This window comes from Schistocerca gregaria, chromosome 3 (genome assembly GCF_023897955.1).
Source record: "Schistocerca gregaria isolate iqSchGreg1 chromosome 3, iqSchGreg1.2, whole genome shotgun sequence".
Classification (NCBI taxonomy): Eukaryota; Metazoa; Arthropoda; class Insecta; order Orthoptera; family Acrididae; genus Schistocerca; species Schistocerca gregaria.
Window position 1 is genome coordinate 617,508,734 of NC_064922.1, and position 25,545 is coordinate 617,534,278.

The following is a 25,545-nucleotide window of genomic DNA, read 5'->3' on the forward strand; positions in this document are numbered from 1 at the left end:
TGCCAACCTGGTACCACTCTACTGGTCTGCATCTCAGTGAACTTTTTGTTGCACCAGTAACCCTCTCATCACTGCTACAGTCCTTTCCATGGAGCTCATCCTTCAGTGGGCTGAAGAGAGAGAAATCAGAAAGAGTGAGACCCAGGCTGTAGAGCAGATGAGAAAGAAAGCACATCTAAATTCGTAGTCTCCTCTTTGGGAAATGGCCATTTGCATTTTTGTGGTCACAAACAAATTGTAATCTTTTCTTCAATTTGCTAGAGTCTCACAATAGCCTTAAAGGTTAATTACTTAACCATGAAACAGACACCGAACAGAATAACCCCTTCAGGGCCTCAATGACTGTAATCACGATGTTATCAGTTGAGTGTACTGTTGCGAACTTCTTCATGAAAGAAGACATTGTGTGGTGCCACTTGTAACAGGACACCCTCCTCTAGCACTACTTTTTCCAACAGTAGTTGTCAATAGCAGTATTATTTTTTGAATTGCGAACGGGTCAATATTGTTTCAATTGTTTTTCTGAAAACTTTCATATAATTTTATACTCAGTGTGTTATATTTCAAGCTAAATTTTATGAAAAGGAATTACTTTATAAAATATTTTAGTCTATGCGATAATTGATAAGTACTAGTTCTGAATGTACAGTTGAAATTACTTTTTTAGGAACATTTGAATTTATTGGCACACTTAAAATTTTTATTCTTAATTATACAATCTTGTACTGTTTACTGTATTTATTTCTGGATTCATTTATGAAATAATGACTAAAATTAATAATGTAGCAGAAACAAACAGAAATTCATTTGTTAAGAAAATTTGTAAACCCTTTGGAATATTGTAATTTACACAGAGGGTGGGAGTCGTAAGCTTGTATTTTTGTATTCTTGTGTGAACAATGTAGTTTCAATTTTGTTAATGTGGAAAATCAAACTACTCTATGATATACTAAAATGCGAAAAAATATATTTATGTAGAAAATGCTGCAATAGCAATCTTCAAATTTATTTAATTGAAACCAACCAATGAGGAGCTGATTTGAGATTTTCAGCTTCAAGAATCAGATCCTAGACAAGAAGAACTGGAGCCATCTCAGCATGACAAGCTAAGTAACCCTGAAAGCTTATTGTAATCTTTTCTCCTCTCAATTCTCCATAAAAGACTTTGCTCACTAATTACCTGGACTGGACATTGTTTAATGTGGACAATAGATGGAATCAGGAAGGAGGGGCAAGATTACACACTCAACGCTTCATTTCAAGTTCAAAGAAGTAAATCCATGCTTCACCACCTGCCGGTGTTTCACAAGAAATCATTGTCATCAGCCTCATAACAGGCAATCAATTTGCCACAGATGGCCCTTCTTTCCTCTTTATGCTCTTCAGTCAGGCTTCAAGAAACTGAGTAAGCACAAACCACCATCACAATTCCCAAACTTACACACTTACGCAAGATAACTTCTGTAAAGTTTGGAAGGTAGGAGGTGAGATACTGGTGGAAGTAAAACTGGGAAGACAGGTCATGAATTGTGCTTGGGTAGCGCAGCTTGTAGAGCACTTGGCAGCAAAAGGCAAAGTTCCCAAGTTCAAGTTCTGGTCTGGCACACAGTTATAATCTGCCAGGAAGTTTCATATCAGTGCAACACTGCTACAGAGTGAAAAATCCATTATGGTAACTAGATGTTTCTATAACCATCTGGAACAGGAGACATAGTGACAGAGTGCTTCAAAGTAAACTTACAGAATATCTTTAGTTTTCTGATGATGCTATCATACGAGAAAACTTCAGTTTTCCAGCTATAGAATGGGAGGGTCATGTGATGATAACTAGAGACAGTGACAAAAGCTGAATCAAATGAAAATGAGCTAGAGGCGGACAATACAAGAAACTTACAAAGAATTTTGCGAAAATGATCTATTCAACCACTCAGTGACCATGCTGACATGAAAACATTTGGTCTTCTGAAACTATCTTTGTGGAAGATCATAATATGATGTCTCCTTTCAATCATTGCACAAATACCAAAATGGCCCATGTTGAGATAAATAATCACAGAGGAAAACAACTAAAATTGCTGAATAGTGGCAAGGCATCTGGACCATACGAGACTCCTGCGAGATTCTACAGAGATTACGTGAAAGAACTGGCTTAGGTCAATGGAGCAATATTAAGTGAGAAGAGTACCTAGCAACTGGAAACAATTGGCTGTCATTCCTGTTTACAAGAATTCTGGAACATGTTTTATGCTAACATGTTATGATGGTTTTGGAGAACAAATATCTCCTCTACGAAAAACAATAAGAACACCACAAACAGAAACAATGCAAAACTTAGCTTGCTCTGTTGTCCATGAGAGCTAGAGCACTGTATGATCAGTAAACCATTAAAAAGATTGAATCTATGGTTCTTGGCTTCAGGAAGAAATTTGATAGTGTTTCACACAGTTATTTCGTGAACAAAATATGAGCTTGCTGAGTACTGGGTCAGATTTGCAATAAGATACAGGTATTATCTATACAGATGTCAATTTATCATCTAGAAAATACTGTTGGAAACTATGATGCTGTCTGCAATATGTGCAGTTGTCTATAAGAAAGCAGCAATGCCAGAAGACTAGAACAAAATGGAGGATGACCCAGAGAATATTGACGATTGATATTAAGTCTAGTAGGTAACTCTAAACATAAATAACTGTACATTAATAGGTGAATAAAACCACCACTGTACAATAATGCTGGTGAGAGATTTCTAGAAACAGTGCTAATGTAAAATACCTAAGAGTAAGCATTTGGAGCAACCTACAATGGAATGGCCACAAAAGACAAATAGTACAAAAATCACACGCTGGGCAGAGATGCATTGAAAGCATCTTAAGGAAACAGCTATTTATTAATATGAATAAAACTGTTTAGATTTCTAAATAATGAGACTTGACTTATTCATTTCAAAATCCATTATCATCAGCTATCAAAAAAAATTTTGAACTTTCAAAACGATGTTCAGTCTGAATATTAAAATGGTACATTAAATTGTCCAGAGACATAATAATACTTAAAAAAGCCTATCAAATAGACAGTTAAAAAGCACCTACTTAATCACACAGTCTACACAGTGAAGAAATGCTTAGATAAAACAGTGTAGAGGTTTGCTAAAAAAAATTTAACACTAATAACTATAATACACCTGTGTCATTTCACGTAACACTTTGACACATTCTTTTCTTCTCTTCCTTTTCTCTATTTTTCTAGAAAACCTTATTCTAAAGCTCAATGCAATAAAAGAGAACTAAGGAAAGGGCTTTTTTTCAGAAAAAGCCCACAAAATACACTGTATAGACACAATGGAGGTCCTGAACTAAAGATTAAATGTCCTTCACCATATTGCTTTGACAGGTAAAAAGTAAAATGCAGTCAATAACGAATGTGTCATCCACTAACACATGCAATAATTCAGACTTAAACATACATTAGAACTTAAGTGGTTATAAAAAGGGCATTTTGTGAGGAAATGGTGACCATCAAAGGCTGATGACAGTGAGCACAAAGTGGTGGTGGATCACAACATAACAAATGGTGATGGCTAAAATGGCCGTGCCCCTACCTAAAATGATCTCCTCATGGCGATAGGGCCAAAAGGAGGTTGGCCAAGCTGTTGGGAGAGACTTAATTCCCCAGAGCTTGTTCCCATGAAGGGAAGACCAGTGGTGATGCCAAATTGACACCACCAGCTGACAGAGAGCAACATGGAGATCATCCGAAGGGATGGAAGAACTAGTGGGCCGAAAGAGTAGGACTGGAGCCTTGGCAGCAATGTCAGCAGCCTCGTTTTCTGTCAGACTGACATGACCAGGAACGCAAATAGACATCACAGTCGTTCCCTCAAGAGTGAATGAGTGGAAGGTTTCTTGGACCTGTTGCACTAAGGGATGGAATGTATACAGCACACACAGGCACTGAAGGGATCTGAGAGAGTTGGAGCAGATGATGCAACTGGAAAGCTGGCATCACCAGATGTACTGCATGGTCTCATACAGGGCAGAGAGCTCTGCTGTAAATACTGAGTGGTGTTCCAGAAGCTGACACCAAAAATTGATGGTGCCAATGACAAAGGCACACCAGAATGATGGTCAGTCCGAGAGCTGTCAGTATACACAAAGGTAGTATTGATAAAGTCCCTACAAAGTTTGAGGAACTTACAGTGATAGATTGAATCTGGAGAAGTGCACTGGAGTCATTTCAGTGAATGCTGAGAAAGACCAGATCTCAACAGGATTTACAAACTATACCCGTAAAGGTGGCTGACTGACTGCAGACATTGAAGCTTCAAATAGGTTCAGACAGATGGCCATGAGCACAACATTCTACTAATCTGCCAGGACTGCAGACAAGGTCAAGATCTTGCATTGACCATATGCTGGTGTTTTAGACAGTTTGGGCCACAGGCTTGAAGTGCACGAGGCTGAGTGATTACCAAAATGGCAATAGTGTTTTGCAATAGGCACCATGGACCATGGCATCATCAGTATATGAAACTGACTAGTAGTAGTTCTTGAACCACAGTTCAATATTAACATACCTGGGAAGAATACACAACCACCTGTCTTTGCAAATCAATTGGTCATTCAACAGAAACATGTGGGAAAATCACAGTGGTTGCACATTACTGACAGACGATCTGGATTAGTATTTCTGATGGTTACTCGTTCATAAGTCAACAATCTGCCAACCTCATATGCAACAGACTTGGATGCCCTGGAGCCACTGCAGCTGTTAGGCATCAATAATACTAGTATGAGGACACGGGGTTGCATGAAACTTTTAACAGACATGTGGTTTGCTACTCCTTCCAAGTGGACATTTGTAGTGGCATAAATTTCCTCACCTATCTTATGAGCAAATTTTCCTGCACATTTTGCACTGCCTCTGGACTTGTGTAAAGCCTGACTGAGAAGTAAATCCAACAGTAGGAAAGTCTGTGGGGTTTTGAATAGTTCTGCAGTTGGTAGGATGGTAGGATATTTCATGTCAGCAATATACATGAACAACCTGTTCTACAGGTATCGACACTACTGCAGGGTTTAAAGCACAATACTTTACACAATTACATACTATCCCTGGACAACCAGTTGAGCGGTGTGTCTATAGAAGTGCACCATATAAAATTCTTGAAATTAAAACAGTTTTTGAAGAGGTTGCATTCTGGTAGCCTATGGCATTCAGATAACACTATGACATCTCCACTACATTTTGTTAGGAAGAAAGATGATACATGGCATCCTTGCAGGGGTTACTGAGGATTAAATGCCAGTGCCATTCCATACAAATCTCCAATTCCACATATTCAAGATTTCACATATGCTTTGGGTGATGCAATAGTTTTTACTGTCCTGGATTGCCACAAGGCCTGAAACCTGATTCCTTTAGCACCTATGGATGCTCCAAAGACAGTAGTGATCACATCTTTCAGCCTTTAGGAGTTCTTGAGCATGCATTTCTGACTTAAATGTGTGGTGCAGATCTGGCAAAGGTTTATTGACAAAATGGTGCAAGGATTGCTGTTTTGTTTTGCATAACTCTATGACATTTTGGTATGCTCTGCTGTTGCACAATAACACGCCAAGCATTTGGACAATGTACAGCAAAGGTTCCAAGACTACAGTGTGGTACTGAAGTAAGAAAAATTCATGGTGGGTAAATGTGTACTGATTTTCCTCAGTTATGGAGTTTCAAGTGATATAATCACTCCACTGCCAGAAAAGTTGACTTTGTTGTGAGAGATGCCACTTCATGTGTTTGGTGCATTTCCAATCTTTCAGTTGCTTTCCTGAACTATGGCAACCTCCCTAAGGCACAACAGGCTGAAAGACCTACTGATGTATCAGTCTGCGAGTCTGTGACTCCAGCAGGTTGAAGTACCTGGCTGTGGTGTCACGGTATGGTGCAATATCTCTTGGCAGGCATCGCGAACTTACATCACGCAACAATTTTGCAAGATACTGTTCGACAGTGTGCACAATCTGGCACACTTAAGGTAATAGAACATTTTACATTTTTTGCAAATGCATTCATCACATACTGGTTGGTGTGCTTCAGCTATCCCCTTCACATTGTGATGTATCAGGGCAGGCAGTTTGAATCCACTCCATTCAGCAAGCTGGCTAAACTGTGCAGATTCCAACACCGCCACATCACCAATTACCAACCATCCAGCAATGGTATGGTGGAGAGGAGGGGAGAGGTAGCATCACATGCTGGAAGCAGCCCTCATTTGCCACCAGGAAAGTTGTACTTTTGGTGTTACAGATAGCCTACAAGACTGATCTGAGCCCCTCAGTGGCCGAGATGGTATATGGAGAGCCATGAGGATCAACAGCCAAGTTCCTCACCTCTGCATTTATCTTGGACACAACGGGGACACACTTTTTGGTACGGAGGATTTGGAATAACATGGCCAACATTTGACAAGCACTGGCTGTGCATCACAGTTACATCCTGTTTTCTTGCACAAGGTGCTAACAGACTTCGCATATAGTGCTGTGCACTGATTCTGTGCAGACACCTCCTCAGCCGCCATATACAGGTCCCAACCAGGTTTTGCAGCAACATAAACACATATTTGAGATTCTGCAAAATTGCAAGGTCAGTGAAGTATCAGTGGAAAGACTGAAACCAATATGGGAAATTCAGACAATGGGGCAAGTAATGTGGTGGACCACAGGGACAACGTTCCCACAACCATGCAACCAGCAGATGATAAACCTGGTCCTGGGCAATTCACACTAGTCTCAAAGGCAACTGCTCCACTTGCCAAGTCATTGCAGCTGAAGACTGCACAAAAGCCGACAAAGTTATAAATTCAAGTACCCTATATTCCTAATGTTCCACACTTTATGGGGAGTGCTGTGTGGGAACACGCGTCTCCCCAAGTGAAGTTCAATAGTCATGATATCTCATATGTAGGTACTGCAATTTGACTACTACTACTACTACTACTACTACTACTACTACAGGGGCCATGGCAAGAGCCATAACAGAACAAGAGCAAGATACAAAGAAAAATTAATAAGAAGTTAAAAGAGCTGGAGGAATTATGAGAAGACGCTTTAGTGAATGTGTGGTTCAGTGAATCTGACAAAGAAACAGCAGATCAGAAATTAGAGACAGAAGTAGACATTAGAAAAATTTGAGGGAAATCGTGAATGATAACCAAGAAGATAAACCTTTGCTGATTCATGCAGTGTATGTCAATGCTTGGTTTATCAGAGTTTCTTATAAGAATACTTAGAAATCTACTGAAATCAAACCATTTTCTGTTGACCTCTCATATGCAAAAAGCCACACACTAGAAATTAGAGCTCACCCATTATGTGTGTATCCAACTCTGTCAGCTTCTCTGAATGCATCCAGCAACCTAATGACAAATTAGAACTATTACACTTTAATTTATTACATTTTCAATTTAGTACATTGAAAAAGCATACTCTAAGTTCTACTAGATTTTGTTTTCATAACAGTAGCATTTTTTCTTAAAATATTTATCCCTGTAAGTAAGGCTTGCTCTAACACACTCGCAAATGTGGATAAATTAGATATATGTAATGTAAAGTAATTGCAAAGTAGTCAATAGATAAAAGGAGAATGATCTCTTTGAATTCATACTACTCTATAAATGCCATCATGACTGAGGCCTTCAGGGATGTGGATTAAGCCATGTTATACGTTAACAGGTAGAAGCAGCCGTTGCTGGCTACTACTATAAAGAATACTAACAACCAACTATGAATACTATTATCTACTTAGATTCTTAACTTTAATCAATATTTCTACATTAATTATTTCAAAGATCAAGATATTAAGTATGTTAGTAGAAAAGCAGTTATTTTGAAAAATCACAACTTTTTCTTTTATACTAAACATCTCATGTTTTGACCTACTACTGCATACATTTACATAATTTTACAGGTTCTGATAAATATGAGCAGTCTATGCACTGGAAAAGCTAAGATCTATTTAATATGAATATTAGAATTAACCAGAATTTATATTCCCGAGTTCAAATATTATGAAAAATTATAGGATGAGTGGCTGATTTCTTTTAGAGTCATCAGTCTTCTGACTGGTTTGATACAGCCCACTTTTAGTGCCCACCACAAATTCCTCCCTTGTGACAACCTTTTCATCTCAGATTATCACTTGCATTCTACGTTCTCAATTATTTTCTGGGTATATTACAATCTCTGTCTTCCTCTACAGTTTTTACCCTCTACAGGTCCCTCAGCTACCTTGGAAGTTATTCTCTGATGTTGTGACAACTGTTCTATCACCCTGTCCCTCCTTATTGTCAGCATTCTCCACATATTGCTTTCCTCATCATTTCTGCAGGGAACCACCTCATTCCTTACGTTATCAGTCCACCTAATTTTCAACATCATTCTATAGCACCAGAGCCCAAATGCTTTGATTGTCTTCCATTCTGGTTTACCCGCAGTCCATGTTTCAGTGTTACTCAATGTAGAGTTCCAAATGCACATTCTCAAAAATTTCTTCCTTATATTAAGGTCTATGTCTGATACTAGCAGACTTCTCTTGGCCAGGAATGCTCTTTTTGCTTGTGGTTAAAAAAGGTACTCTTTCAGGGAAAGAGTGATGACGCAAGAGTTTTTATTTCCATACCAGATGTCTGCTGATAACATTTTAAATAAGCTTGCACCATTACTGTGTATCTACGTTCTGAGTCCTAGCTAGAGACACGAGGTCTATACGGAAATTATTTTTACTTCTAGTACTAAATTCACTCTTGTTATTAACCAAATATACCATTATGACGTATGTGTATTAGCATGGGGTTGTAACAAACAATAAATCTCTGAGGAAGCTTATGTAAAGTGTCTAATTATTGATTTCACATGCTTACTGCATGCTTCTGTAAAATAAATATTGTTTTAACATTAGCTGCTGCATTTCCTCAGATTGTACAACAGGAAGGTTGGTTGGTTTGTGGGGATTTAAAGGGACCAGACTGCTACGATCATCGGTCCCTTTTTCCAAATACTAAAAACACCCACAGAGAATAAAAACGATCAACAGACGAGAAGACAGACGACACAGAACAAGAGAAACGTAGACAAAGACCAGACAAGACGAACTAAAATCACACAGAGTGTGACGGTGGTTGGCCGACCATAGAAACAAAAAGGGAAAAGCCAACCACCGAGAAACACATGAAAAAATCGGACAAATCATAGGCCATAAGCCAGAATCAACACAAAAACACACACACTTACATGAAGCGATAAAATCCCCCTGCCCGAATAAAACGCAAAACTAAGTCCGCTATGGAGGAGTCGTCAGTTAAAAGCGTAGGGAGCGTATCAGGGAGTGCAAAGGTCTGCCTGAGCACAGTTAAAAGGGCGCACTCCAACAGAATATGGACCACCGTCATGGACGCCCCACAACGACAAAGAGGTGGATCCTCACGACACAGTAAATAACTGTGCATCAGTCGAGTGTGGCCAATGCGGAGCCGACAAAGGACGACCGAGTCCCTGCGGTTGGCTCGCATGGATGACCGCCACACAGTCGTCGTCTCCTTGATATGACAGAGTTTGTTTGGCACGGACAGGTTGCGCCAATCAGTGTCCCATAAATCGAAAACTTTGTGGCGTAATAGTGCCCACAAATCAGTCGAAGGGAGGCCAATCTCCAGAGATGGTGCACTGGTGGCCTCTTTTGCCAGGCGGTCAACAGTTTCAATGACGGGTATCCCAACATGGCCTGGGGTCCAAACAAAGACCAAAGATCAGCCACAACGGGCAAGAGTATGCAGGGACACCTGGATAGCCATCACCAGACGAGAACTAGGGAAACACTGGTCAAGAGCTCGTAAACCGCTAAGGGAATCAATACAGATAACAAAGGACTCACCTGAGCACGAGTGGATATACTCTAGGGCTCGAAAGATGGCGACCAGCTTAGCAGTGTAAACGCTGCAGCCAGCCACCAATGAACATTGTTCACAATGTCCCCCTAGAGTTAGCGCATAACCGACACATCCAGCAACCATCGAACCGTCAGTGTAGACAACGCCAGAGCCCTGATATGTGGCTAAGATGGAATAAAAGTGGTGGCGGAAGGCCTCCGGAGGGACTGAGTCCTTCGGGCCCTGTGCCAAGTCAAGCCGAAGGCAGGGGCAAGGCATACACCACGGGGGTGTATGCAGAGGGGCTCGGAAAGGAGGTGGAACAGGGAAAAACCCAAGCCCGGAGAGAAGCTCTTTGACACGTACGGCGATCGGACAACCCGACCGGGGCCGACATTCTGGCAGATGGATGACTGACTGTAGGAACAGGACACAATAATTTGGATGCCTGGGCAAGCTAAAAACATGGGCAGCATAAGCAGCCAGTAATTGTTAGCGTCATAACCGCAGTGGAGGGACACCTGCCTCCACTAGTATGCTGTCAACAGGGCTGGTCCGGAAGGCACCAGTGGCAAGTCGTATCCCACTGTGTAGTATTGGGTCCAGCACCCGCAATGCAGTTGGGGATGCTGAGCCATAAGCCAGACTCCCATAGCCCAGACGGGACTGAATTAACGCCTGATAAAGCCGTAGGAGTGTAGATCGGTCGGCGCCCCACCTGGTGAGGCTCAGGCATCCAGAGCATTTAGATGCCGCCAACACGCCTGTTTAAGCTACCGAATATGAGGCAGCCAAGTCAACCGTGCATCAAAAACCACCCCCAAAAACCTACATGACTCCACCACTGTAAGAAGCTCGCCGTCGAGATAAAGCCGCAGCTCCGGGTGAACAGTGCGTCGCCAGCAGAAATGCATAACGCAGGTCTTGGCAGCCGAAAACTGAAAACCATGCGCTACAGCCCAAGACTGTGCCTTGTGCATTGTGCCCTGTAGCTGACGTTCAGCAGCTGCAATGCCAATAGAGCTGTAGTAAAGGCAGAAGTCGTCAGCATACAGGGAAGTGGAGACAGAATTTCCCACAGCCGCAGCGAGCCCGTTAATGGCTATTAAAAACAGGCACACTCTTAAAACAGAACCCTGTGGCACACCATTCTCCTGGACTTGGGAAGAACTATATGAGGCCGCGACGTGCACACGGAAGGTACGATACGACAGAAAATTGCTGATAAAGATCGGCAGAGGGCCCCGAAGACCTCATCCATGAAGTGTAGAAAGGATGTGATGACGCCATGTCGTATCATACGCCTTCCGCATGTCGAAAAAGATAGTGACCAGGTGCTGATGGCGGGCAAAGGCAGTATGGATGGCTGACTCCAGGCTCACCAGATTGTCGGTGGTGGAGCGGCCTTTACGGAATGCACCCTGAGACGGAGCCAGAAGGCCCCAAGATTCCAGTACCCAATTCAAGCGCCGACTCACCATCCGTTCAAGCAACTTGCAAAGAACATTGGTGAGGCTAATGGGATGGTAGCTGTCCACCTGCAAAGGGTTCTTCCCTGGTTTCAGAATGGGGACAATAATACTTTCCCGTCATTGCGACAGAAACTCACCCTCGACCCAACACGGCTGTAAAGGTCGAGGAGCCGTCGCTGGCAATCCACTAAAAGGTGTTTTAGCATCTGACAGTGGATGCTATCTGGCCCAGGAGTGGTATCAGGGCAAGTGGCTAGGGCACTGCGAAATTCCCACTCACTGAATGGAACATTGTATGATTCTGGATGGTGGGTGTGAAACGAAAGGCTCCGACGTTCCATCCGATCTTTAGTGGAGCAGAAGGCCAGGGGGTAATTCGCAGAAGTGGAACTCATTGCAAAATGCTCTGCCAAGCAGTTTGCAATGACGGCGGAGTCAGTACAAACCGCTCCATTTATTCAGTGAGAGCGCAGGGATGCTGACAGGGGTCCGATAGCCGTAGACGCGTTGAATCTTAGCTCAGACCTGAGATGGAGTGACATGGAGGCCAATGGTGGACACATACCGCTCCCAGCACTCCTGCTTGCTTTGGCGGATAAGGAGACAGGTTCGCGCACGCAGCCGTTTGAAGGCGATAAGGTGGTCTATGGAGGGATAGCGCTTGTGATGCTGGAGCGCCCGCCGGCGATCTTTAATCGCTTCAGCGATCACACGCGACCACCAAGGCACAGTCCGCCGCCTAGGGGACCCAGAAGAACGGGGAATGGCGTATTCAGTGGCAGTAGCGATGCCGGTGGTGACTGACTGAACCACTGCATCAATGTCATCGTTAGGGAGAGGCTCAATAGCGGCAGTGGACGAGAACAAGTCCCAGTCAGCCTTATTCATAGCCCATCTGCTAGGGCGCCCAGAAGACTGACTCTGTGACAGTGACAGAAAGATCGGAAAGTGGTCACTACCATACAGGTTGTCACGCACTCTCCATTGGACAGACGGTAATAGGCTAGGGCTGCAGATGGAAAGGTCGATGGCGGAGTAAGTGCCATGCACCACGCTAAAGTGTGTGAAGGAATCATTGTTTAAAAGCAAAAGATCGAACTGTGCCAATAAATGCTCAATGGTGGCGCCTCAACATGTCACCACCGACCCACCCCACAGAGGGTTATGGGCGTTTAAGTCGCCCAGTAACAAGAAAGGTGGCGGCAATTGAGCTATCAACGCAGCCAGGACACACTGCGCAACATCACCATCCGGTGGAAGATAAAGACTGTATACGGTTAACAGCCTGTGGCGTCCACACCCGAACAGTGACAGTCTCTGAAGGTGTTTGCAGAGGGACAGACTCGCTGTGAAGAGAGTTAAGGACATATATGCAGACACCACCAGACACCCTTTTATAAGCTGCCCGGTTCTTATAATAACCCTGATAGCCATGGAGGGTGGGGGTTCACATTGCTGGAAACCAAGTTTCCTGAAGAGGAATGCAGAAGAAAGGGTGAAGGGTGATAAGTTGGCGGAGCTCAGCTAGATGTTGGAAGAAACCGCTGCAGTTCCAATGGAGGATGGTATTGTCCATGTCTGAGAAAGGCGTGATGGGACTTGGAAGGCAGATTACATCGCTGTGTCACCTGCCGCCTCCGATTGAGCACCTGGGCTAGTGCTATCCATGGTGTCTGAGAGACTGGTGAGTTCGAGGTCCTCAGCGGACGCCAGAATCTCCACCTTGTCCTCAGCTGCAGAGCTGGAAGGTTGCGGTGGGATGGCTGCCACCGCGAGTTCCTTGGGCTTAGAGCTCCTCTTCTTGGGATTTCTCACGCCGTTCCTTGGGTCACACTGGCTGTGAGGGCTTCACCAATTCAGTCTCCGGGACAGAGGAGGATCATGAAGCCTTATGACCAGCTGATTGTGGGCACTTACGCCACTGTCGGTCGTCAGCCTTCCCGCTGGTGGAAACCTGGGAAGGGAGGGACCCAAGGGACCCCTTGTGAGCGTGAGAAGCCGAAGAAGTTGGACACTTCTCCAGCTTAGAAGTGGGGAGGGACGTCCCCGATGGGTGGGATGGTGTTGCTTCTGAGGTAGGTGGCGCAGGAGCAACCCGGTGGGTAGAGCCCCCCCACTGGTGAGGGGGCAGGAGGAGTTGTACTACTTGTTGATCCGGCCGCAATTCGAGAAATGGAAGGGGCTAGCACAGGTGCTGTAGCAGCAGTGTAGGAAGATGTCATTCTCACAGGATGGAGTCGGTCGTATTTCCTTTTGGCCTCAGTATAGGTCAGTCGGTCCAGGGTCTTGTATTCCATGATTTTACGCTCTTTCTGGAAGATTCGGCAGTCTGGCTAGCAAGGTGAATGGTGCTCCCGACAGTTGACACAGATGGGAGGCAGGGCACATGGGGTATTGGGATGTGATGGGCGTCCGCAATCTCAACATGTGAGGCTGGAAGTACAGCGAGAAGACATATGGCCGAACTTCCAGCACTTAAAGCACCGCATCGGGGGAGGGATATATGGCTTAACGTCACATCTGTACACCATCACCTGGCCCTTTTCCGGTAATGTATCCCCTTCTAAGGCCAAGATGAAGGCACCGGTAGCAATCTGATTTTCCTTCGGACCCCGATGAACGTGCCGGACGAAATGTACACCTTGGCACTCTAAATTAGCATGCAGCTCATCATCAGACTGCAAAAGAAGATCCCTATGGTAAATAACTCCCTGGACCATATTTAAACTCTCATGGGGTGTGATCACCCAACTTGTCACAAGCGAGTAACCATCGCGACTGGGCAGAGGATGCCGTTTGTATCAGGACTGACCCAGAGCGCATTTTCGACAAGCCCTCCACCTCCCCAAACTTGTACTCTAAGTGCACGACGAAGAACTAAGGCTTTGTGGAGAGAAAAGACTCCCCATCAGCTCTCGTACAAACTAAGAATTGGGGCGAATAACTTCTACTGCCATCCAGAGACTTACGTTCCTCCCACAGTGTGGCCAGGAAGGGGAACGTTTTCGTATCGTACTTCTGAGCGTTAAACTGAGCCCAAGAACGCTTAGAGACTGCTGGCAGCTGGCCACCAGCGAGAGACGATGTACCACGCTTCATTGCGAGTCATCCGCCCTGATGCCACCTACTCTGACCAACGGCCCTCCCCACGGGCGCCACCCAGCCACAGCAAGAGCCACCTGGCAGGATGGCCGTTGCCGGGAGTCCTGATACCCCAGGAGGATAGGCATCTACTATTTGGCATACATGGGGAGTAAACGGTGCAGACATCAGTAGAGGGATCCTTGTGTTGTCAGGGGGCTACAACCAACAGGGTATACGGTGGCCCCACCACAACGGACTGGCTACAGTGCTGGATGTTAGGTAACATGTGGTCCATGGTCACCGTCGGTGCAGAAAGAGGCACTGCACAGTGCAAGGTGTAATCTGCACGCAGAAACAGAGTCATGCCCAAGAGATGGTGAGTGGGCAGGACTGCAATTCAACAGCATATAAGCTGGAAAAAGGTCTGAGCGCAAGATGGACACAATGCACCAAGTAAGGCACCCTTCCCCAATCGGCTCGCTCTTCAGAAAATTTTGAGAGATGGAGGTCAAACCTAACAGGGGACCATCATATAAGGCCGAAAAGTTTGAGACTCCTTTTAGTCGCCTCTTACGACAGGCAGGAATACCGCAGGCCTATTCTAACCCCCGAATCCGCAGGGGGTGTACAGTAGGAAGTTAGCAAATCAAAGTATGCAAGCTATCTCAGAAGTCCTGTGAAAGGCATTTCATAATACAAAGCAGGCAGAACATATATTTTTGGATAACAAGATCTTGTGTTAGAGTCACTTCAGTTTGTTACTGATATGGACACTGATGAATTTGTAGAATGTTTTGTTTAATGTATGCCTGCTGATCTACACACTGTTAATTGTGTATCAGTTTTATTTGTTTGGTGTTGCGTGCTGTAAGTTTTTTAAGTATTAAGCTGCTTGCTGTGACAGTTGTAGGCTATTTAAATTTATACATCACAAAAAAGAACAACTTGCATTAATGTGGATTAGTTTCCCAAAACCCAAATTTTGGCTTACATTAATATCTGCGATGGGTGCAGGCTTAGATTTAAGGACAGCAGCTAAGGGATGAATAAGCTTTATTGTTCAAAGTGTCTAATTCTGTTGCTGGGTAACAATTAATGCTGTGTTGCTCTGCCTCATGTGCTATAACAAACTTGGATCCTCAAAATGTTGTTCATGAGGTGGTCAAGACACTGCTGCTCGAGCCTCTTTAATTTCAGCTGTCCAAACGTTATCTGGGAATACTGACGAATGGGTTTTGACTGATGACACCATAAGTAAGCCACAGAGGACGTATGACAAAACATTTGAATGCATAAATGACTGTTCAGAAACAAAGAAATGTGGGACAGAGAACAGAGATCATAGATGTACATCAGGTAAACCTGTACTAGTAATGTAATCATATAATGTAACAAAACAGTGATAAAGATAAATATAGCACAGAGAACAGAGATTGTGCACATTCATTACAGGAACCCATAATTATAAAAGAACCTACTGTAAATGAAAAAAAACAATAAGAAGATAAAACAATATATCAAAGTGCATAAAATAAATTAAAATAGGACAAACCTGGGAATTAGCAGGTTTATGGTGGGTACAACCTAAAAACAGAACTACAAACATTGCCACAATTTATCACACAACATCAAAAATACGACAAATCAAACATTGATATCCTGTTCTTCAACTGAGGAAGAGGATTCTAATGTTACTGATGAAGGAAAAAGTGACCAACCTGACATTGGTATTGCCAATGGTGGAAAGAACAACATTCCTAACATTGGCGTCCTGTTTTTCAGACGAATTGTGTAGGCCAGCTGAAGAATAGGATACTAGAGTTAACAACAGTGACAGGAACACCATACCTAACATTGGTACCTTGTACTTCAGTTAACCTATGTAGGACAGCTTAAGAACATGATAATAGTACTAGCCACACTGAACAAAATATATTATCTAACATTGGTATCTTGTTGCCCTGTAGATCTATAATTTACCTATTGTGGAGAAAACTACTAATCTTAAATTGGTATCCTGTACTTCACCTGATCTGCATAGGTGAGCCAAAATATAGGAACTAGTGTCACCCATAACAAAAAGAACAACAAACCTGACACTGATATCCTATTCGTTATCCACGGTCAATACATTAGTAAATTAAAACATACACAAATTCTTTAAAATAATGAACAACAAAAAATATTTCTTTTAATGACACAGTTATTTATTTAAATTTATGGTTTTATGCTTTGCTTCCCAAGGTAGCTGATTTCTTATCTATGGTTAGGAAGTAAACAAATTATCATCTATGATTTAAATATGATGACATTGGTCAAATCCAATGAGTTTCTCCCATTCTTCAGTTCACCCAATGCCAAGACGCTCAGGAAGTTTGGACTAGTTTCAAGCATACTCCACTGACATTTTGTACAGAGATGTGCAATTCATTCCATCCAGTTGATTCATGCCTCATTGAGCAGGGTTTTAAGAAGGTCAGTGCACTGTGTTCATGAATGATCATCTTGAAACATGAATCCATCACCTAAATATTAGCTCTTGGACTGGACAGCATGTTGGAGGGTCCTACAAAACACCTCAAATTACTCTTGATACTGATGGGAAGCATCCAAAATTCATCCAGAATACTGTCAGAAAATATGACTGACCCACATCCCTGGTGAACACACGAGGTGGTATACCAGAAATGTGTATTGGTACCAAGCCAACATCACACTCTTCTACAACAATCATCAGACAAATGTGGCACCCATCTGCAAACAGAAACTGGCAACATTAATCTAGGTTTCCTTGCAGGTGTTCCCTTGCTGACCCTCTTTGTGCACGATAATACTGGGTGTTTGTATTATTGTTCATAAAATATGCTTAGAAGTCAAACACATTATATGGGTCGGTTCTGTAGCAGCTGTATTGACACAGCCCTTCCAGTTGCCTTGAACATTGCGACACACAGTTCTGTTGCATTTTTCTCAGGGTACCTATGAGCCATAATTTACTGGAATCAGCCATCATCAGTTTGTATTTTTGATGATCATAGCAAGGCAAATATTCAGCTTTTTGTCTCTCACCACAGCAGTTGAATGTTTGAATGAATGATATTGTTACATTGTACACCAACTTGCAAGCAGCTTCCTGTGCTAGCAACCCTTCTTGCCATAAAGAGAGCTATGTCAACATGGCCTATGCTTGAAAGGAGCCTCCAACACATCTCAACAGATTTAACAACCTACTCAAACCACATTGTTCCATTCACAACTGAAAACATGGTGTACCCTGATGTGTCCCATTCACAACTGAAAACACACTGCACTATAATGAATTGCAAAGAGATTGCATGTTTAAGTTTACTGCATGCTAATCTCATAAAATGAATTATCATGTTTTGAAAGAGCACAAAAAGGTGCATTCACGAAAATCAACATTATAAGGAATCATAAATGGTGCTTCCAGGTGCTATTCAGTTCTTATAGATGGTACAAAAGTTCTGAATAATATGCTCAAAATGGGACTGCAGTTCCGTAAGTGTTAGACTCAACCAATTCACGCTGTCTGCCATACCAATCACAGATAATGAATGTATAATTCATTTTCAGGAGCCATACTTATAGACTATAAATATTTTGAACCATCACTGTATGTATAGCTTGTCCATTTACTTTGTGAGATCACACAATACAATCTTGATGTTTCATAATGTTAATGTGTAACTTGTGTCATCCTGAAAGTGGCACAAGTTGTTACTTTGATTACTCTGCTGAATGATGGTCTCTAAAGGACCACTAAATGTGGTCATGTACATAAAATGTTTTGTGACAACTTCAAAAAGTCATTTCACTCATGTTTCTACCTTTTTACTTTGTTTCCTTTTTTCAGTGAAGTGATTACTCAAAAGTCAATTCGCATTCTTTGTTCTTCTTCGTGCAACTAACTTAATTCACAATTAAGTAGTGGCCTACAGACTGCTTGGTGCCACAAACAAGGCAGCACATCACAGTCATTAAACTGACTATGCAATCATTTCACTTAAGATGGCCATTTACAACCACCAGATCTCTCTCCTAAAAGTTAGTGCTAGAAGATAAATATATTAAGCAATGACTTCAAAGCACATATGACTTGTCTTTCACAGCAAGAGAGAGAGAGAGAGAGAGAGAGAGAGAGAGAGAGAGAGAGAGAGAGAGAGAGAGAGAGAAATCTGATTTCCACTGGCGTGAAACAGATTATCAAACTGTTGGTGCAATTTGAGCATAAAATGGTCTTGATTTAATTGTTCGTACTTACATTTCTTCTAAGCTGAGAACAACTCTGTGCTGATATGCAAAGTAATGCAGTTCTGATCGAGCTTGGAACATAGCAAAGACAGTAATGGCCTCCTTGTCTCTGATTATTATGTGAGCACGTTCATCACCTTCCACAAATCCAACTCTACAAAATTCAAAGAGACGTTTGCTTTGAAATGCTACTGGCACACCAAGCTGCGCTGCATCTCTTGCGAGGTATTCCCATTTGTCAACATCAATGTCATTAGTTTTATTTGATATTATCTGTCAACAAAATATATTTTTAATAATACTTTATTTTCATAAAAGTTAAAAAAAACTATGTCTAATTTGTTATTCAACATGAATTGTAAGTCATAAAAAAAACATCTGTATTATTAAGTACAGATTCAAAGGTTACTGCATTATCTACAAAACAACAGCAAAAATATGTTAGAATTCTTAAGTATTAACAAACTGAGATACTTTATTTAAAAGTAGACAAAATGCAACAACTGGGAGGAGTACAATCCGAGGCTGAAAAATTAGCCTACACAAATTTTAAAACAATTAACTCCTTTGGTTGTTGTACTTCACATAATTTTCAATTTTGGAGACAGCAAACCATTAAAATTCATATTCTGATTGTTCACTTATTATTGTTTGCTGGTATGTTCTTCAGTCAAGAGCTCTACATTGAAAAAAAAAGATAACAGTACCAACATAATGCTGTCAATATTCCACTACTGTCAAGCACACATTTTTTGAGCAGTTTGGAATAGTGTTAACAGCTTCCTAAGATGTGTGTATTATATTGCAATATCTGTCAAACATATTGTATCTCACCAGGCAAGTTACATATAAGATTTTTCTGTGTGCTTTGATAGTTTAGTGGTTAAATGCCTTGCATGTTTTTGTATGTAAGAGGTGTAGTCTTGATTTTAGTAACTGTAAAGTTTAAATTTGTGTGGTCTGTATTGCAGTTGTTATTTGACTCTTTTGAAAGGCCAGCAACTGTTGGTTACAACTCAGCCAGGCCCCAGCCTCTGCTGGTGATATTTCATAAGAATAGCAAGTTACATATTTAGTTCTCTCTCTCTCTCTGTGCTTTCTTTTCAGTTTAATTCTTAAGTTAGAAGTACTAGTATGGATATGATGTCTGCGTGCTTTGTTTAGGTGTGGACCAGCTGGTCACAGTTTGTGCACAGCTGAAAAGGCTTTTGGCCATGGTCAACCATGTGCAGGCTGCTGCTTTGTGGTGTAGCAACTGCAGACAATCTGGCACATTGCACAGGACACTTAGGTGTCGTTCATTTCACCCATGGGCTCTACCCTCACTACAGCTGGAGTGACGGATTGTAACGTGTTCATGTTGCTCAAGATGGAGGTCTGTATGGAGGCTGGCCATCTGGTCTTGACCATTCACCCTGTGAGTGGACAGATGACTACATCTTCAGCAGGATCCAAGCAGGCATGTGGGGACAGGGGTCATTAGTTATCAGGAGCTCTGATGTAAGACATGTTATGGAGCCCTTTAGGGAAATGGCATTCAGGACTGTAAAGAAATCTAATGAGTGCTCAGCATATCTGTCAGAAAGGCCTTATCTGTAAAGCAGTGGAGGCTCACTATCAAGGGTGCAGGGCACAGTTGCCTGCAAGATGTGACTAACATTGGTACTAGTAATGTCTGTCACTTTCGTTGTGAGGTCATCTTCAGTTCGTATGGGCAACTGCCAGAAGTGGTGAAGACTGCTGGCCTTGCTCATGGGGTGCAAACAGAGCTCACAAGTCGCACCATAGTACTCAGAGTTGATTGGGGTCCTTAGGTTTGGAGACAAGAGGAGGGTCTCAACCACAGGCTCCATCGATTCTTTGACAGTCATGGCTCCAGATTTATGACCCTGTGTTATGGGATGGAGAATTGTAGGACACCCCTTGATAGGTCTGGGGTTTACTGCACAACGGAAGCAGATACGCAGGTACCAGAGTTCTCGCGGAGTACATATGGGGTTTTTCTAGACTAGGCAGTGGTTGGAGGTCCACTGATGAACACTCACAAGTCAATACACAAAGAGCAAAATCAGACCACATATAAAGTAAACACACTTTGATTGCCAAAATTTTAATAGCAAACTGTACTGTTAGTGAAGATCCTTAATTTATTTCCCTCCAGGAAAATAATCATTCTCAAATTTTTCTCAGAACCGAAGAGATCTAGCTGAAACACAAAGTAGAAAGCTCTGAAATATTTAGTGAAGTATGGAAAATATATCAAGGGGATAGATTACATGCCCCAAGAGGGCAAGTGTTCCCTACAGTTGACAAAAATAGTATGGCTATTTGGGTTGAAATTGGGTCTAACTGTAAAGTTGCAAATAACAAGTCTAGGTGAACTACAATTCATTGCTGGATATTTTTACCAGCCATATGAATTTGATGTATCAGTTTTAGAATCAGTGAAAGCAAGCCTATGCTTAGTAAAGCACAAATACCTAGGTCATGAAGTATTAGTTGGAGGCAGCTTTAACCTACTGATTATAAGCATTTGTGGATTCCTTTTAGGTCTTGTGAAGTAGTTTTGGAACAAGTTTTCCAAAAACTTGTTTTGAGCAGCTAGTTCAGAAATTTGTGTGAAATAGAAATGTTTCACAACTTGCAGCAACAAACAGGAATGACCTTATTGACAGTGTCAGTATAAACACGGATACTAGTGGTTATGATAAAGTGACAATGGTTACTGGAGTTACTAACTTCATCAAGCAGGCTAGAAGAATATTTTTACTTGAAAGAGCAGAAATGCAGTTGTTAGCATCCCACTTAGACAAGAAACAGACATTATTTAGTTCCAATATGATTGAATTATGGGCAAACTTTAAATTGATTGTAAAGCTTGTTCTTGATAACTACGTGCTGATTAACTGGATAAAAGACCCAATGTGGCTTAAAGAATTTGCAAAATGCTGAGGAAGCAGAGACTATCGCACTCTCAATTAAAAAAAGAATACACAAATGGTGACAGCCGAAAGGTAATAGACATTCATACTTTGAATAAGATTGATGCCCAAAGCAAACAACTTCCATCATCATACCTCAGTAAAAGATCTTGCCAAGAACACAAGAAAATTCGTGGCCCATGTAAAATCACTAAGTGGGTTGAAGGATCCTATCCAGTCATGCACTGACTAGTCTGGTGTTCAACAAAAGATAACAAAGGGAAAGCTGAAGTTTTAAATTTCATGTACTAGAAATTATTCATGATAGAGGACTATATAAACATACAGGCATTTGACAATTGCACAGACTCCCAAATGAAAGACATATTAACAGGCATCTCTGGTGTAGAGCAGCAACTGAAGGAGTTGAAAACAAGGAAGTCATTAGATGAGAATGGAAACCCAATTTGGTTTTACAGAGAGTGCTCTACAGCATCGGTTTATTACTTAGTTTGCATTTATCATGAACCTTTCTTATTCTCTACATACATAAATGACTTGATGGACAGCATGAGCAGCAATCTGCAGCTATTTACTGCTGCTGATGCTGTGTATTGGTAAAGTTTCATTGTCAAATGATTGCAAGAGGATACAAGATGACTTGGACAAAATTTCTAGATGGTGTGATGAATGGCAGCTTGTCCTAAATGTCAAAAAATTCAAGTTAATGCAGATGAGAAGGAAGGCAAATCCATAAAGTCTGGATCGGACATTAGTAGTGTGCTGCTTGACAAAGTCATGTCAATTAAATATCTATGTGTAACATCGCAAAGCATTATGAAATGGAATGAACACATGACAGTGCTAGGAAAGGCAAATGGTTGAAATTTTAGCTTATCTATAAAGAAGACTGCATATAGAACACTGCTGCAACACATTCTTGAGTAATGCTTGAGTTTTTGGGGTCCCCTCCAGGTCAGATAAAAAGGAAGACATCGAAGCAAGGCAGAGGAGTGCTGATAGATTTGTTACTGGTACGTTTGATCTGTTTCCAAGTATTACAGAAATGTTTCCTGAACTCAAATGCGAATAACTGAAAGAGGGATGATGTACTTTTTGTGAGACACTATTCAGAAAATTTTGAGAGCCAGCGTTTGAAGATGACTGCAGAATGATTCTGCTGCTGATAAGCATGTTGTGTAATGACTACAAAGGTAAGAGAAATTGGGGCTTGTATGGAGGTTTATAGACAGTTGTTTTTCCCTCACTCTTTTTGAGTAGAATGGGAAAGGAAATGACTATTAGTGGGACAAGGTATCCTCCATCATCCACCATATGGTGGCTTGCAAAGTATATATGTAGATTTACATATGGAAGACACAAAGAAATCATAAAAACATTAGAATAAAAATAAGCAACAGTACTGTTCAACAAGTTTGTAATTGGCATAGAAAGGTTGTTTGTTGTTGTGGTCTTCAGTCCTGAGACTGGTTTGATGCAGCTCTCCATGCTACTCTGTCCTCTGCAAGCTGCTCCATCTCCCAGTATCTACTGCAACCTACATCCTTCTGAATCTGCTAGTGTATTCATCTCTTGGTCTCCCTCTACGATTTTTACCCTCCACGCTGCCCTCCAATACTAAATTGGTGATCCCTCGATGTCTCAGAACATGTCCTACCAACTGATCCCTTCTTCTAGTCACGTTGTGCCACAAGCTCCTCTTCTCCCCAATTCTATTCAGTACCTCCTCATTAGTTATGTGATCAACCCATCTAATCTTCAGCATTCTTCTGTAGCACCACATTTCAAAAGCTTCTATTCTCTTCTTGTCTAAGCTATTTATCGTCCACGTTTCACTTCCATATGTGGCTACACTGCATACAAATACTTTGAGAAACGACTTCCTGACACTTAAATCAATAAATGTTAACAAATTTCTCTTCATAAGAAACACTTTCCTTGCCATCGCCAGTCTACATTTTATATCCTCTCTACTTCGACCATCATCAGTTATTTTGCTCCCCAAATAGCAAAACTCCTTTACTACTTTAAGTGTCTCATTTCCTTATCTAATGCCCTCAGCATCACTTGACTTAATTTGACTACATTCCATTATCCTCATTTTGCTTTTGTTGATGTTCATCTTATACCCTGCTTTCAAGATACTGTCCATTCCATTCAACTGCTCTTCCAAGTCCTTTGCTGTCTCTGGCAGAATTACAATGTCATCGGCGAACCTCAAAGTTTTTATTTCTTGTCCATGGATTTTAATACCTACTCTGAACTTTTCTTTTGTTTCCTTTATTGCTTGCGCAATATACAGATTGAATAACATCGGGGATAGGCTACAACCCTGTCTCACTCCCTTCCCAACCACGGCTTCCCTTTCATACCCCTCAACTCTAGTAACTGCCATCTGCTTTCTGTACAAATTGTAAATAGCCTTTCGATCTCTGTATTTTACCTCTGCCACCTTCAGAATTTGAAAGAGAGTATTACAATCAACATTGTCAAAAGCTGTCTCTAAGTCTACAAATGCTAGAAACATAGATTCGCCTTTCCTTAATCTTTCTTCTAAGATAAGTCGTAGGGTCAGTATTGCCTCACGTGTTCCAACATTTCTACGGAATCCGAATTGATCTTCCCCCAGGTCAGCTTCTATTAGTTTTTCCATTAGTCTAGTACTGTTCAACAAGTTTGTAATTGGCATAGAAAGGGAGAATTATGATTTGCTAAAACTTACTTTCACATTACGCTGCACATCTGTGTTTACTTGGAATCTGAATGCTTATTGTAGCTTATGTACATTGTGTGGCCGAAGCCTTACAGCAACTGCACAGAATTATCTCTGCGTGAAGTGAGGTTATACCTCAGAGTATGTATGAGTAGGCTTAATATGCCAACATCACAGATTTGTTTTTCTTCCCCAGAGTGAATCGAGAGATAGAAGGGAGTTTAAACAGAGGACAATTACAGTCAAACAGAAATTTCACATTTATTAGATGTACCTACATTACTCATGTTCTTGCGAAGTGAACATGCCAAAGAAGCACTAATTGTTGTTGAAGAAGATAAAAGAAGTTAACTTATACAGACTACCACACTTTTTTACATTAAGTGTACAAATAAACTGTCACAAAGTTGAACTAATGTATAATTCTTCATTGCAGCTCAGGCACAAAGATGAGTAACAGAATGATCCATCAAGAATGACATGATACAGTTATACTAGTGCCCGAAGAATAAATGCGTAACATTTATTATGATCATTGAAGTGCCACATCATGAACCATGATTCACCACTATATATAACGTCTTTCCAGTAGCAGAACACATTGTTTGCACTATTAGAATAAAATCAACTCATTTTTATTTTATTGGAGTGGTGTAAAGATACTGTAGGGTAGCGGAAATGTAATTTACATATAGTGTGCGAATCAACTGGCTGTGTGACGGCCTGATGAGTATCAGGTATTGAAATGATTTGGATGTGTAGATCTGAGTGTGAAATCTGTTGGAGATTGTCTAATAGCCTGGGGCTGTTTACCATGGTATGGCTTGAATCTTTACTGTATCAAGATCACAAGCACCATTCAACAATGATTTGCAGAAGTTCAGGTAGATTTGCTGGACAGGCCTGCAACAATCCTTGAACTGACCCACACTCAATATCTTTTGGATAAACTTCCTGGCAGATTAAAACTGTATGGGGTCCTGAGACTTACTGCAGCAGAATTACTGCTGCAGAGTGAAATAAAACCTATGCTGTGGCTATGACATTCTCTGCAAATTCTAATTTTTCCATAAGGTTAGGTTCAACAGCTGTTCATTTGTCCCATTAGTCATCTACTGGTTTCAGTTAATAACCACCATTCAG

General features: G+C 41.6%; 1 protein-coding gene across 5 annotated transcripts in view; it reads right to left on the reverse strand.

The window, feature by feature from the left end:
* LOC126353854 (uncharacterized) overlaps positions 1-25,545 on the reverse strand; it is an 830,655-nt gene that overhangs the window by 22,884 nt on the left and 782,226 nt on the right. For all 5 annotated transcript variants that reach the window (XM_050003019.1, XM_050003018.1, XM_050003020.1 and 2 more), the window contains 2 exons: positions 18,758-19,020; positions 7,361-7,411 (listed from right to left, as the gene is read on the reverse strand). In XM_050003019.1, the coding sequence (XP_049858976.1) occupies positions 7,361-7,411; positions 18,758-19,020 (314 nt within the window). The remainder of the gene's footprint in view (positions 1-7,360; positions 7,412-18,757; positions 19,021-25,545) is intronic.